Genomic DNA, 15960 nt, shown 5'->3' with positions numbered 1-15960 from the left:
CAGTGCTCCAAGTGTCAGCCAGAGATTGTGGTGTTTGCGTTCCATATTTACTACAAAGAACTCCTAGATATATAACAGAAATACCCTTCCTATATGCATCCGGGTTGCTCAAAAAAGTCTCCAACCCGTCTAGTTGATGCAGTGGCTTATCCAAATTGAATTTGTCCCTTAACACCTATGAATGGGGAGGGAGATCATAATCATCACAGAGAGTTTAAAAGGTAAGAAATCCCTCCTCATCTCATAATTGAGCGACATAGACAAGACCATTATCTTTCTATTCTTTAAAGATTGGTGAAAACATATACCCTGAGAGAGTCGGGTTTTCATATATAGGAGCAATAAAAGAAATGGCGTCCTTCATCCACCCCAAAAACTTAAGTACCTGATGCCAAACTTGAATAGTATGAGCAAGCATCAGACTTTTTGTACACAGTCTCCTGCTATTAGGAGAGTCCCAAGGAAGAAAGGGAAGTACCCCTAATTTGATCACCTCATCCTGAAGCTTCTCCAGCTGAAGCCATGCCTCCTCTCGAGCTCCTGATCAGGCCTTCAGGAAAATAAGTCTGGCTGCCCAGTAATATATCCGAAGATTAGGCAGGTACCATACCACCCTGCGACTTGGGCAACCAGAGGTACCGCAACCTTATTCAGACCTGTTTACCTTGCCAGATAAACTTCAAGACACACTTATTCAAATCAGTCAATACACTAACAGGAATCGAACAGGGTACATCCTGAAACAAATACAAACGTTTCAGAAGTAAATTCATTTTAAGTAGATTAATTCTACCTGTCCAGTAGATGGTTTAGTGCCTCCCATGTCTTCATTTTTTGTTTTATTCCAGATATTATAAGGTTATAATTCTTCCCATAGAGATCCTTAAAAACTCGTGTAACAAAAATCCCTAGATATCAAAACCCATGCACTACCACCCTAAACCCTCTAAGAGATTCCAGGATTACCATTTTTGGGTCCACCAAAAACAATTCAGATTTATCAAAATTAACTTTACACCCCGCCAGTGAACCATAATGCAACAGAAGGTCAAGAAATACTGGCCCAAATGTTTTGGGAGATGTCATATATATCAGTATATTATCTGCATATAGGGAAATTTTATGAGCCCTGCCCCCCAAGTAAACTCCAGAAATATCAGGATGCTACCTAAACAGCAGCTGCCAAGGATTCAATAGCTAAATCAAAGAGCAGGGGAGAAAGGGGGCAGCCTGGCCTCATACCTCTAGCTATATCAAAAAAGGGGGAATGAAACCCATTAATATTTAGATGTGCTTGCGATTTCTTGTACATAGCCTTAATCCACGCAAGAAACTGAGCAGGTATACCAGCCTTTTCCAGGACCACGAATAAAAAAGGCCATGAAAGGCGGTCAGACATCTTTTCAGCATCAAGTGATGATATAACCCCCTTTATGCTCTTCAGTTTAGCTAAGTAGAGAAGATTAAACAACCTCCTAGTATTGGACGTGGAATTCCTCCCTTTTATAAAACCCAATTGGTCAGAGTGCACCAGGTGTGGAAGCAGAGTTTTAAGGTGGAGCTTCAACACCTTAGCAAGTATCCTAATATTTGAGTTCAGTGGCGATATCTGTCTATAAGACCCACACTCTAGATCGTTCTTCCTTTTTTTTTTTTTTTTTAAATAAAGGAGTGCTAAGGTGGCATCCCCCATAGTACCCAGTGACTGACCCATCTCTCCCACCACATTGAAAATAGATATGAGATAGGGAGAGACTTATGGCAGGAATTTTTTGAAAAAAATCAATGGAGAAGCCATCAGGGCCTGGGCAGTTCCCCCCTGGTGAAACTTTAACAGCTGCCTAGATTTTGAGTAACGAAATAGGCTCAGTCAACATTTCCCTTTGGGCCTCAGGTAAAGAAGGTAGCCCCAGACGCTCCAAGAACTCCTGGATCTCAGGTATATTACACCCATCAGGTGCTTTATAAAGATCAGAAAAGTACTGCATAAAAGCCTTTTCTATCTCATGAGCCTGGGCAGTAAGTTGTCCTGTGTGCTGTCTTACTTGAGCAATATGGGATCTACCCGCTCTTTTCTTAGCCACTCTGGCCAGGAAAGCCCTGGGCTGATCCCCATACTCATAGAAACTAAGCTTAATATACATTAAGGTCTTCTTGATCTTGTTCACTTCAAGAGATTGCGATTCTCATCTGCATTTCTCCAAGGCTTTAAAAGTTTTGATGGGGCCATTTTTTTTATGCTCAGTCTCTAAATCCTGAATCTCAGCTAATAGTATCACTTCCTTTCACTTTCTCTTCCTTTACAAATGACTAGCAAAGCTAAAAAGTTTATCCCTGAAAAAAGCTTTGAAAGTTTTCCATCGAAGGATTGGTGCATAATCCTCTTATGAATTGTGAAAATCAAATTCCTCCATAGCTTCCTTAACAAAATCAGGAAATCATTTGTCCCCTAGAAAAGAAGTATTAAGTCTCCAAGTATAAGTTTTAGTTTGGGCAGCTTCCAAATTTAAACTAGTTCCACGGGGTAATGATCCAAGAGAGTACTTGACAGAATTTTATTACTCTCCAATTTAGATAACAGGACTAAGATTCCAATCCCTTCCCATGCATAAATGCTCAAGCCCAAAGATCCCTATCTTATCAGTGAGATTGTGAAAAGCCCTCTGATTGTTCCATGTAAGGAGCATACGCATTCACTAATATAAATGAAACAGAATATAGTAGACTCTCTAGTATAATAAATCTGCCCTCCGTGTCCGATAACAAACAACGGACAACCAAAGACAGACTTTTATAAATAAGAATACAGCAACCCCTACTTCTAGAGTTATATGAACAGTAGTAAACTTATCCTATCCAACCAACCTTAGGTTTTTCATGTTCCTGATCAGAAAGATTGGTCTCCTGCAATAACAGAATTTGAGCATTATAACGATTAGACAACCAGAGAATATGCTTTTGCTTAATCGGGGAAGGCACTTCCCTGACATTTGGTGAGAGATAGCCTATGATCATGACTGTTTAAAGCAACCATGTGGCTGAAGCTCATGCTCTCGGGTAAGGACACTTTGTATAGGATCTGAAAAACATAGTCTAAGACCAGTGAGTGCAACTTGTGCAAGACAAGAACAACAAAAAGGCAGTTTAGAGTCAACGTTTCAGCTTTCAATACTGCCACAACTTGTGACAAATATAAAAAAGATATTGTATGCCATTTAACCCACCTCCCCAAACTGAAACATAAGCATCCTAGAGATGAACCCCTTCCCCCGCAACCAACAGTCTTCCAAACCCTTTGCCTATATCGACCCCCCCCCCCCCCCCCCCAATAAACCCCATCAATTGACAACAATCCACAACTTTCCCCCAACCCTCCAACCAAACACTGTAAACCACTTTTCCAACCCATACAACCCTCTACACCAAGAACCATAGACCTCATTGCCTCTCAGTGGGAAATGAATCGGGACCGAGGAGGCAGTCTACCCACCTCTTCCACCCCTGCCCCTCTAAATGCATCCCTACCCCCTTTGCCTATCCCGAGCATTACTTCAGAAACAGAAATTACAGTGGATAAAATGATAAATAACCCAACAATTGCAAAGTGCCCCTCCAAATATACACATACAACAGGGCTAGCATACTGAAAAAGGCTTCAATAAAACTCAAAGCATAGTAATGTAAATAACATGGATAAGTCATGTCATCAAAGGAGGCATTTTGAAATCGGTCGGCAAATAGCAGGGCATCTGAACAAAGAACACGCTGGAGTGTAAAATTAACCTTTGTACACTTTTAACCTTTGCAGCTGTACCTTTCAGTTTTTTTCTACGTATTTTCCTTGTTTTATCAAAGTTTCCCTTTTGAAAATTTAGCATTAGAGCTGTAGATTTACATATTATCCCCATTCCAGTCATTAGTTCAGATTTGATCATTATGATTACTGTTGCCAAGTGGCCCCACTCACCAAATCCTGCGTTCCACTAAGAATTAAATCTAAAATAGCTCTCTTTCTCATTGGTTCCTAAACCAATTGCTCCATGAAGCAGTGGTTTATTCTATATAGGAACTTTGTCTCTAGCATGTCAATATTTAGGTTATTGAAATCTCCCATTATTACTGTATTGCCAAATTGGTTAGCTTCCCTGATTTCTCAGCATTTCGTTATCTGTCTGATCATTTTGGCCCGGTGGACTGTAGTATACTTCTATCACTATACTTTTAACCAACACACATAGGATTTCTTCCCATATAGATTCTACTGAGCATTTAGTCTCTTATATGATCTTTATCCTGTTGTACTGTATACCCTCCTGGACATAAAGTGCCTCACCCTCACCAAGTTGATTCTCCCTATCATTGTGATAATTTTGCATATTTTCGTTGCATATTTTCATTAACAAGTTTATTGTAAAGTTTATTGATTATTGTAAATGTTTATTGTAAAGCATATTTTCATTGCATATTTTTGTTAACAAGTTTATTGTAAAGTTTATTGATTATTGTAAATGTTTATTGTAAAGCATATTTTCATTGCATATTTTTGTTAACAAGTTTATTGTAAAGTTTATTGATTATTGTAAATGTTTATTGTAAAGAACTGTTGCATATGTTTGTTCTAATTCGCACAGCTGCAATGTTTCTGTTATCTGTGAACCGATGTGAGGTTACTAAACAAATGTCAGTATATAAAAACTGCAAATAAATAAATAATAATTTGTACCCTGATATATCACTGTCCCATTGCTTATCCTCTTTCCATCAGGTCTCTGAGAAGGCAATTATGTCTATCTCATTCACTGCTGTACACTCTAACTCTCCTATCTTACTTCTTAGACTTTGGTATTGGCATACAGACATTTCAAAGTGCATTTTTTGTTTGTATTAACAACCTGCTTTTCAGTTGATAGGTAATTTGGAATTTGTTAGCTCAGGTAATTCTTTACTTATAGGCACATGGGCTACTTTTGCTTTTTTTGGAACCTCTCTGTTGGGATTCCCTAACTCTCCTGTTTCATTAGTATCCTTCAAAGATACATTCCTCCGAACCATGCATTGCTGAGTGACTGTTGGCTTTCCACCTTATAATAGTTTAAAAGCTGCTCTATTTCCTTTTTAAAAGTTAGCGCCAGCAGCCTGGTTCCACTCTGGTTAAGGTGGAGCCCATCCTTTCAGAAAAGTCTCCTCCTTCCCCAAAATGTTGTTTGATTCCTAACAAAACTGAATCCCTCTTTCCTGCACCATTTGTCTCATTCACGCATTGAATTTCTGGAGCTCTGCCTGCTTTTGGGGACCTGCACGTGGAATAGGGAGCATTTCAGAGAATACCTCCCTGGAGGTCCTGGATTTCAACTTTCTACCTAAATTCCTAAATTTGGCTTTCAGAACCTCCCTCCCACATTTTCCTATGTCATTGGTTCTTACATGCACCACAACAGCCAGCTCCCCCCAGCACTGTCTATAATCCTATCTAGGTGAAGTGTAAGGTCCTCCAACTTCACACTAGGCAGGCAAGTTACCAGGTGGTCCTCCTGTCTTCCAGCCACCCAGCTATCTACATTTCTACTAATCAAATCACCAACTATGATGGCTGACCTGACACTTCCCTCCTGGGCACCAGCCCTGGGATACTTGTCCTCAGTGCGAGAGGACTAGGCATCACCTGGAGAGCAGGTCCTTGCTACAGGATCACTTTCTGCCTCACTAGGATGATGCTCTCCAATTGGGAGACCTTTCTGATTCAAGGCAGCACAGGGGCTGCCAGATTGGATTTGGGACTTGGCTACTCTGTCCATGAAGATGTCATCAATGTACCTCTCTGTCTGCCCCAGCTCCTCCAGGTCTGCCACTCTAACCTCTAGAGATCGGACTCATTCTCTGAGAGCCAGGAGCTCTTTGCACCGGGTGCACACATATAATCTCTCACTGGCGGGTAAAAAAATTATAAATGTGATACTCAATGCAAAAGACTGGAAAGCCCTCATCTTGCTGCTAGACTGTTGCCTTCATCTTAATTTTGTGGAGTTCCTAGTTAAGTTTAGATTGCTAAGGGAGTTGGAATTAGATTACTTTAAATTTATAGACGTATTCACTAATTAATCTGCTAGTGACCTACAAGGGGATGATTAAACTCTCAATAAGGGCTGGTACAAGAGTATGATTTAGATAAGAGCCTGATTGATTTTTAATGAGAGAGAGTTTCTTGCCTAAACATCTATGGTTAAGCTAGGGGTGGGTGGGAGGGAAAGACAGACACTAGAATTAAGTCCCTCTGTCTTGCTTATGATCTCAGACTCATACAAACGCTAAAGAATATATCCTACTACTTCACCTCTCTCCAAACTTTAACTCTTAAGATTTCCTAAAGCTGTACTTACCAATCCTCTTCAACCACCATTAAGTTGATCTTCACTCAAAGGATAAAGAGATTTCAGATTTGCATGCCTAATATCGCATGTTTCTGTTCCTCTTCTACTGCAAAGGGTGTATGGCCACTGGAAGCTGGGGCTGTGGAGTTTGAAGCCTGGATCGCTTGCTGTGACCTCTGGAGTCCTCTCCTGGGGAATGCTGGGAACAGTATACAAATCAGCCTTCCCATCCTCTTCTACAGCAAAGGGTGCGGGGCCTCTGGAAGCTGGGGCTGTAGAGTTTGAAGTCAGGGGATGCTGGGAATAGTATGCAGATGAGCCTTCCGGTCCTTTTTTTACTGCCTCAGCATTTGGTAATTTATACAATAGCTGTTCGAACCATCCTAAGTTCTTATTAGAATCCAATCATTTATGGTACCTTTCATAGTCTGCTATGGAGTCCCTTAATTCTTTTGCCTCCTGTTTTTTTTCTTTTTGTTTTGTGATGCCCCACAATCATTTTTCCCCTTATTACACTCTTTAGGATGTTCATAGGAATAGAATCAATCAGAAGAACATTGACGTGAATGCTAAGTGATGTGGGGTTTTTTTTTTTTTTTAGATTGAGTATGAAGTTAGGTTTGAGTAGCGTATTGGAATTATTTTTACAAGTATTAGTTGAAATCAAGTGTGCCTTGTTTCTGATAATTATCTTTCCTTTTTCTATTATGTTCTCTGTGCTTCCTAAAATGCTTTCCCTTTCTTTCCTTCTCTGATTCTTCCTGGATCTCGTTTTCTCTTTCCTTTCCTGAGTGTCTTTCTTTCCCAGCCTGATTCTCCTGTGATATTTTTATATTTCTTTGCAGGGTGATCCAGGAGAAGATGGCAAACCAGTAAGTTGACTTTGCTTGTTTTTTTAACTCCTTAAAATGTCTTCTAATTTTTTTGTGAGATTTTCCGAAAGTAAATGTATTTAGCATACAGATGGGAAGAGAATAAAGAGTAAATATCTCTGGCATTCTACAGGCAGCTGTGTTATTTCCTCAGTATCTACATAAAATCTGGTTGCGAAGTTATAAATACAAGTATATACAAACTAGTCTGTTAAGGCAGATATGAAGAAAGTAAATCATTTACGAAAGGAAGATTCTGTCTGTGGTTACTGTTTTCTTAATAGACTAACAGATGAGCATATGGTTACTGAAGAGCAGGGTTCCCAGGTAGACTGCGTATCTCCAGTCGTAAAACAGTGCATTGAATTCTCCCTCTGCTCTGTTGCCAGTCTGCTCAGGTTGAAACGTTTTCTATCCCCAAATTCAGAAAGTAGGACAAAAATCTCCCTGAATGTGTCCTTTTTGTAAGCAATTTTCAAAGAGATTTAGCAGGGTAACCACAGAGTTATCCAAATAGATTCCTACAGTAGAAAATTATCCCCATCTTTGGGGATAAAAGTAAATGCTGGATTAGGTCAGAGAAGTAAGCAGTACACATAAATTTGCATTTTCAAATGTATGTATGTTGTTTGCTATTTTTTCCCGCAGATAAGCAGGTTGAATTAGCCATGCAATCTGGGGTAGCGTGGCTAATTCACCCTGCTATCTGTGAAAAACTCCGTTTACAGTAAGCAGACTTGCTCTTACTGTAATTCCTCTGGCTATGGAAATAGCAGTGCAAAAGTACTTGGACACTTTGTACTTTGCACCCAAGTATTTTCCCTCTAAAAATAACTAAAGGCACACATCTAAACTGCGCATATAATTGTTCCTAGATGAGTTATTCAAAATTGTCCATTTTCATTTAATTGTTAGATTAGTTTTTTAGCTTGATTTCCAAAGGTGAAAAAACGGCTTATGAGACCATCCGTGTGTGCCCTGTAAGATTTTTCTTTGGTGTCCTATTGACACCAAATATTCAGGACATGGGGAGAATAAAGAATTTGATAGAAGTGTGGGTTTTCCCCCCCCCCCCAGATTCATGCATAGTCACAGATCACAGTCACACATGTGTGTCCCAAAAAGCAGGCACTCTAGTTCTCAGTGGAACTTCTTGTTAGTAAGAATATCCTAGCTGTTCTCAAACCATAAGGAAGTAACTAGGGGTGATTCTTTCCTCCATATGCTAATAAGCAGGGACTTAAGTAGACTTTCTTTGAAGATGAGCAGGTTTATCAAGTCACACCAGTGGGTCATGTGATTCTGCTCAATGCTGAAAAAATGTCTATTCCAAGCTTCTAGATTGGGTTGAAGATTCTTACTGTGCATGCACAAGAATTCTCATACTGCTGTTTCCCCCTGCAGTTCCCCTCCATTTTTTGCATCTGTCTGAGTTGTCTGATGTCCAAAAGCTTTTTCATCAGTGATCCACTATTACTGGCAATTATTTTCCTGCTTTCTGTTCATACTCAAAACCTCTTTTAGGTACTTAATGTTTTTTTTTTCTTTTTTTGGGACATTCACGTGTGCTTTACCATTTGCATTGTTCACTAATCTGGCTGCACTAAGCAAGCCATTTAGCTAGATTTTGAAGACTTCGGTCATCTGTAGTTAAAATTACTTTGTATGATTTTGTTGCATCTGTTTTCCTTACAATGGCAGAGAAGCAGACCAGTGACTTCAAGTTTTGTCTAAGTGCAATAAATAAGTCCATTATACATAATCCCGATGTTTGCTAGAAATATCTAGGGCAGTGGTTCCTAACCCTGTCCTGGAGGAGCCCCCCAGCCAGTCAGGTTTTCAGGGTATCCACAGTGAATGTGGCTGGGGGTCCTCTAGGGCGGAGTTGGGTACCTTTGATCTAGGGCGAGGCCATGATACCTTTGATTGCAATTAGTGCACAACTGTGTTGCCCGAAACAGTTTGGGCTTAGAAGATCAGGCTGCTAGTTTACCTTGCCGAGAAAGAAAAGTCCATCTCCATGGAACTGCTGCTGAGCAAGCTGTGCTGAGGGTGCCCTTAACCTCTTTGGGTCTTCAATTGGTGAATAGGCCCAGGCGCTGATGCAAGTCTTACTTGCCCCATTTAATCTATAGAAGAGCTCCAGACAATTAAGCATGGATCCTGAGAGGACCAGCGTTGGGTGCAAGCTCTGCAAGACTTAATATCGTGGGATATAGAAATATAGGAGAAGCAGTTCCTGCTCGGTGGAGCTTACAATCTTATCAAGACTGAAAAGAACAAATAGATTTTGTGGGAATGATTTAAAGCCTCAAAGATGGGCAAATTGGTGGGGTTTAATTTAGGATGTAATATATAACTGGGTAAATCTGCAAAAATCAAGACTCTGTCCTACAAACAATCTACATAAGAAAAGCAGGAATCAGGTTGGGGGAAGGGAAGAAAGGGAGGAATTCTAGGTAGCAGCAGTCAACTCTTCAAAGCTCCCTCAGATTACACTGCAAATGAAGAACACAAACTTCCTTTACCCCCAAAGAGGCAGGCAAAATGGTTAAAAATACAGGGACCTCCAAAACTCTGAGAAAATGTTACACCAGATACCCCTAACAGATGATAAAGCCAACACTTATCTGTATTTCATTGACCACTCTGAACAGAAGCCTTTCTGTATTGCTTTCAACTCTTTTTTTCTAACAGCTGTGGAAACGGGACAAAAATTCTGAACTGCGGTTGCTTTCCCACCTCATGAGGTTATTTGGTTTTTATGAGCAAAATTAGCCAATCAGCCACATAAGGTGAACTGTTGTCTTCAGATAATATCAATTACAGGTAAGCAACTTACCGTAACTCTTTCTTCTGGATATTTCAAAACCTACCCAGATTTATGATATATTCTGTAATAAAATGTGATTACCAGTTCAGCTTTATACCCTTTTTTGTTTTATTTTAAAATCCCAAAAAACATTGACAACTGTATTACATGTTATTAATTATTGATACATTAAAGTTTGCCTTTAATGTGCTAATTTTTTGTAGGAGAACCTTATGTACTTTCCTATGAAATGTATTTTTGCATTTATCTTGTGTGTCTGTCATGAAATGGTATGAACTAATAAACCTCTGACTGTTTTAGAAACTTGAACTTCCTTTTCCTAATCTAAAAGAGTTCCTCTGATGAAAATAGATGTATTTATTTATTTATTTATTGCATTAATATACTGTCATTCTGTATTCAATCATAACGGTTTACATCAATTGTATTGACAAATAATTCATTACATTCTAAAATCAAATAAAATGCAATAAGATCAATCTGATCAAATCAAATAAAAAAACAAGTATAATACAGGTAAAATAAATGTCTCTTTTGATCCTAGTTAAAATTTTTTTTTAAAAAGCTGACCTGATTGTCTTATTCCTCTCATATGCCTACTTAAAGAGCCACATCTTTATGTTTTTTCTTGAAGATCAAAAAATCTTTTTGCAACCTTATTTCAGTAGGGATAGATTTCCATAGTTTAGGACCAGCAATTGAAATAGCTCTATCTCTTACCTCACTCAATGTGCTGATCTCACAAAGGGAATGGTTAATAGGCCTTTATTTGCTGATTTCAGATTTCGTTGGGGAATATGTAGGTGCAAAGGGGCATTTAACCATTCATTTTTCTCATTATGAATGTATTTGTGTAAAAAACAATACTTTAAAATCAATCCTGTATTTTATTGACAACTAATGTAAAGGGTTCAATGTAGGGGTGATATGATCAAACATTTTCCCACCTGTTAAGGTCCTATTTGTAGCATTCTGTAAAATTTGTAATGGTCTTAATGTGCTCAAAGGTAGTCCAAATAAAAGAGCCTCCAGCTATTAGAGTTTTTTTGTAAAAAGGAAATACAAGAAGATCTAAAAAGGTGCATGCCAATCTCCACAAGTGAACATGCAGTATTTGATGTAGTGTTTATTATGATGATTTTTTGTTAAGATGATTTTATGTATTTTGAATTTTATTGTATTGCTTTGATATTTTGTTATATTGAAGTTTGCATTTTGACTGTTATTGGGTTTTATTACTTTGTTGTAAACCACCTTGGGTCCTATAATTTAGAGGATGGAAACATGTAAATGCAAGAATAAAATAGAAACATATAGTTTGTCCTGGAGGTGTGGTAAAAAATAAAGTTCTATCCACCCATGCTCAAGTCTTTGAAAAAATCATGGCAAAAGGTTTTTTGGCATGTCAGGTAATAGTAATAGTTGTGTCTTATGTTTGAAAAGGCATTAGCGATGCCCTATGCATCTTGGATCTAAACCCCCTTTAAGTAGATTTTTAACCTTGCTCGTCTCTAGCCTATAGTAATTACCAGGCTTATTATACTATGTACATGCTGTATTATCTCTTTTCAGACTTGAAAAGATGCTCTTCAGACATCAGCAACATGTGGAATAAGTATGGTATGACAAATGTTAACTAAAGAAAGAAGCTAACAATGCCTGCCTATGCTTCAATCAACACTGTTTCATTTAAGTATGCTCTGAACATTTAAGTGCCTCAGATGCTTAGCAAACAATGGGGAATTCCTTATCCTCCTATACCAGTCCAGATTTGTGGGTTGTTGCACTTTTCCAGTAGATGGAGGCAGAGGACACAGCTTTTCCTGTGAAATCATGGGTACTAACAGCAGTGGCGTAGCCAGAATTGATTTTTTGGGTGGGCACAAGGTTAACATGGGTGGGCAGTAGGCATGCAGATCTGAAACCTACTAGTTGTATTCTTATTGATAAATAATGCCATATACTGCACCCTATAATGGCTTTCTAAGTAGTTTGCAACAGTCATTATGCATCATGCATGAAACTTTAAAATAATTTACCTCAATTATTTTAATCACTTACCAGAATTAAAATTCCTTATTAATCTGAATTAATTTTATATGTATTGCAGTTTATAAATGCACAAGTATATCATGTAAAAAACAAAGAAAACAATCAGATCCAATTATGTAATAAAACAAAAATTAATGTATTCTTTCATGAATCCTCTTTTTAGAAAGCCAGAAATCATCATAGCTACAATAAAATATCATTAATCATCAGAACAGGTACAGAGCAGAGCTAGGACAATTCACATTACAACTAACATGAAAAAAAAAATTCAAATTCTGGTGTCACCTCAGCAAAAATTATCCCTTCACTGCTATTTTGTGAAGTAACACAAACTCCCGCAAAGTAAGACTTCTAGAACCTTGCCATATCATACAGTCTTACTTTGCGGGAGTTTGTGTTACTTCACAAAATAGCAGTGGAGGGATAATTTTTGCTGAGGTGGCACCAGAATTTGAATTTTGTTTTTCATGTTAGTTGTAATGTGAATTGTCCTAGCTCTGCTCTGCACCTGTTCTGATGATTAATTATATTTTATTGTAGTTATGATGATTTCTGTCTTTCTAAAAAGAGGATTCATGAAAGAATACATTCATTTTTGTTTTATTACATGATTGGATCTGATTGTTTTCTTTGCTTTTTACAAGACATACTTGTGCATTTATAAACTGCAATACATATAAAATAAATTCAGATTAATAAGGAATTTTAATTCTGGTAAGTGATTGAAATAATTGAGGTAAATTATTTTAAAGTTTCATGCATGATGCATAATGACTGTTGCAAACTACTTAGAAAGCCATTGTAGGGTGCAGTATATGGCATTATTTATCAATAAGAATACAACTAGTAGGTTTCAGACCTGCATGCCTACTGCCCACCCATGTTAACCTTGTGCCCACCCAAAAAATCAATTCTGGCTACGCCACTGCTGTTAGTACCCATGACTTCACAGGAAAAGCTGTGTCCTCTGCCTCCATCTACTGGAAAAGTGCAACAACCCACAAATCTGGACTGGTATAGGAGGATAAGGAATTCCCCATTGTTTGCTATGCATCTGAGGCACTTAAATGTTCAGAGCATACTTAAATGAAACAGTGTTGATTGAAGCATAGGCAGGCATTGTTAGCTTCTTTCTTTAGTTAACATTTGTCATACCATACTTATTCCACATGTTGCTGATGTCTGAAGAGCATCTTTTCAAGTCTGAAAAGAGATAATACAGCATGTACATAGTATAATAAGCCTGGTAATTACTATAGGCTAGAGACGAGCAAGGTTAAAAATCTACTTAAAGGGGGTTTATATCCAAGATGCACAGGGCATCTCTAATGCCTTTTCAAGCATAAGGCACAAATATTATTATTACCTGACATGCCAAAAAACCTTTTGCCATGATTTTTTCAAAGACTTGAGCATGGGTGGATAGAACTTTATTTTTTACCACACCTCCAGGACAAACTATATGTTTCTATTTTATTCTTGCATTTATATGTTTCTGTCCTCTAAATTATAGGACCCAAGGTGGTTTACAACAAAGTAATAAAACCCAATAAAATTCAAAATGCAAACTTCAATATAACAAAATATCAAAGCAATACAATAAAATTCAAAATACATAAAATCATCTTAACAAAAAAATCATCATAACAAACACTACATCAAATACTCTATGTTCACTTGTGGAGATTGGCATGCACCTTTTTAGATCTTCTTGTATTTCCTTTTTACAAAAAACTCTAATAGCTGGAGGCTCTTTTATTTGGACTACCTTTGAGCACATTAAGACCATTACAAATTTTACAGAATGCTACAAATAGGACCTTTGAAAATGGCACGGGCCATCCATTGCTCCTACCATGTGACAGAGGCCGGCCAATGGCACCGATAGCCCCTGTCACATGGTAAGGGCCATCTGTGCCATTTTGATTAGTGGCAGCCGACGGCCCAAGAGCGGGAGATCGCTCCCGGACCCCCGCTGGACCTCCAGGTACTTTAGAAAGGTTTTGGGGGGGTCAGGAGGGTGGGGGATTCTAAATAATGAGATTTAAAGTGTTGGGGTGGGTTGTTTTTTTTCCGGCTCCGGACAGCCGAAAACGAGTCCAGTACCGAAAACGAGTCCAGTACCGAAAACGAGTCCAGTACCGAAAACGAGTCCAGTACCGATTCACATCTCTAGTATTTTCAGAAGTTTTGGCTTGAGCAATGGACCAAACTGCTGGTTTCAATCAGCTTAATGAGACTCATAGTCTCAGAGGGGAATTCATTCATAGTGTAGAGAGAGAGCTTTTAGGTTTGAGCAGATTCTCTGAGAAGATCCTTTGTCCTCCCTCCTTCCCTCCTAATCTGCCTCTTTTAATTGCTTCTCCAGCTGGAGGGTAATAAAGTTTACAAAAAGAAAAGAGCAAAAATAAAACAGATAATTTCTTAGTCTCTGTTGGGGTATTGCAACTACCTGCTTGTGATAAATCTAATCACTGTGGGGAGGGGGTGGAAGTACTGGGGTACTGATTCTCACTCTAGCTTTAGGATTTGCTTTGCTTGCTTCTCTCCTTGGCTTTCTGGAGCCTTTAATTGGGGATGGCTGATCTCAGTCTGTGCTAAGGAGCCTGCAAGTCTGCAGTACCTCCGGCTCCTACGGTTCTGTCTGTAGGGGAAATGATGCTGTTCCTGGGGAGCCTGGGTCATCCTCTTCCAGCATGGCAGTGTCAAAGAGGAATGTTAAGGAGCGGAGTCTGAGTCACTGATTTTGGCATGAAGAGCCTCCATTTTGCTTCCCTCCTGTGTAGCCTTCCTTCTCGTGCCTCCTACAGCTTTAACTCTGGGTGGGCTGGGAGGCTCCTGATATTATTTTCTGTGGCAGATTCTGCCTTTGGCTCACTTCCAGGCTATGATTTTTCCTCCAAAGGGAGTTTTCTCCAGAATGTCTTCATTTTTTGCACCAGGTCTTTTGTGCAGAGGCCTGATGAATGGTAAGAATTTATTTGTCCTGCTGTTAAAGGCTCACTTACAAGTTCTTTTTACACATGCAGAGTGGCAGCTAAGCCGAGCAAGTTGCATCAGATCTGGTCAGTTGAAATGACAACTTGAGGGTGACCATGAGGAATACCCGGTTGTGGACAGCTGTGGATCCTTGGAAGAAAGAGAACTGTCATCTGAAAATGAAGGTTGACAGTATTACCCGTGTGTATTACAAGGATGAAATTGCTTCCTTTATCTCTCTCGTAATTATGACCGTCAGGATATCTGATAAGCCCCAGGAGACTCTAGTATGAGATTCCATTCTTCAGGAGGTTGTAAGTTATCCAAAGCCTTTCCATTGCATTCAGAAGTGAACAGATTGCTTTGATTGGAATGGAAGTCTCCTAAAATTAGTCTCAAGAGGATCAAGGTTCTAATCAAATTATATCCTTCACCTCCAGATGCTACTCTATCACTTTTTTAGATGCCATGGTAGAGGCCCTGGTTCTGACTGTTACTTTCAAGACAAGCATTCCGGTAGAGCTGCTGTCCTAAAAGAGCCACAGGATAGTAAAGATGAGGTCCTTCTAAAACATACTTCACATCCATGGCCTTGACAGTATAGATTGCTATCTGTGATGGTTATATGGCTCAGGAGGTTTTGTACTGGGTGCAGTAGCACCCAGATGGTCAGGAAGTATCTCAACTGCTATTTGGAGCAGCATTCCTAGGTGATGCTATGTGTTACCTTATCAGGATCTCTTCTGTGTTAGTGGCTTCTTCTACGGCCACTCGGCAGCTTTTGTGGTTACACAGTAGGTGGCAGATGTGTACTCCAAAGCCCATCTGAGCAAGCTTCCTTTCACTGGGAATTTGT

At 39.0% G+C, this 15960-nt stretch overlaps 1 protein-coding gene across 1 annotated transcript in view; it reads left to right on the top strand.

Annotated features, from left to right (window-relative positions):
* Positions 1–15960, top strand: part of COL18A1 (collagen type XVIII alpha 1 chain) — a 352734-nt gene that overhangs the window by 118543 nt on the left and 218231 nt on the right. The window contains exon 9 of the mRNA XM_029606745.1: positions 7214–7240. Coding sequence (XP_029462605.1) covers positions 7214–7240 — 27 coding nt within the window. The remainder of the gene's footprint in view (positions 1–7213; positions 7241–15960) is intronic.

Source organism: Rhinatrema bivittatum, chromosome 6, assembly GCF_901001135.1.
Source record: "Rhinatrema bivittatum chromosome 6, aRhiBiv1.1, whole genome shotgun sequence".
Taxonomy (NCBI): domain Eukaryota; kingdom Metazoa; phylum Chordata; class Amphibia; order Gymnophiona; family Rhinatrematidae; genus Rhinatrema; species Rhinatrema bivittatum.
Note: the sequence above shows the minus strand (reverse complement) of the source record. Positions and strands in the feature narration are given on the sequence as shown.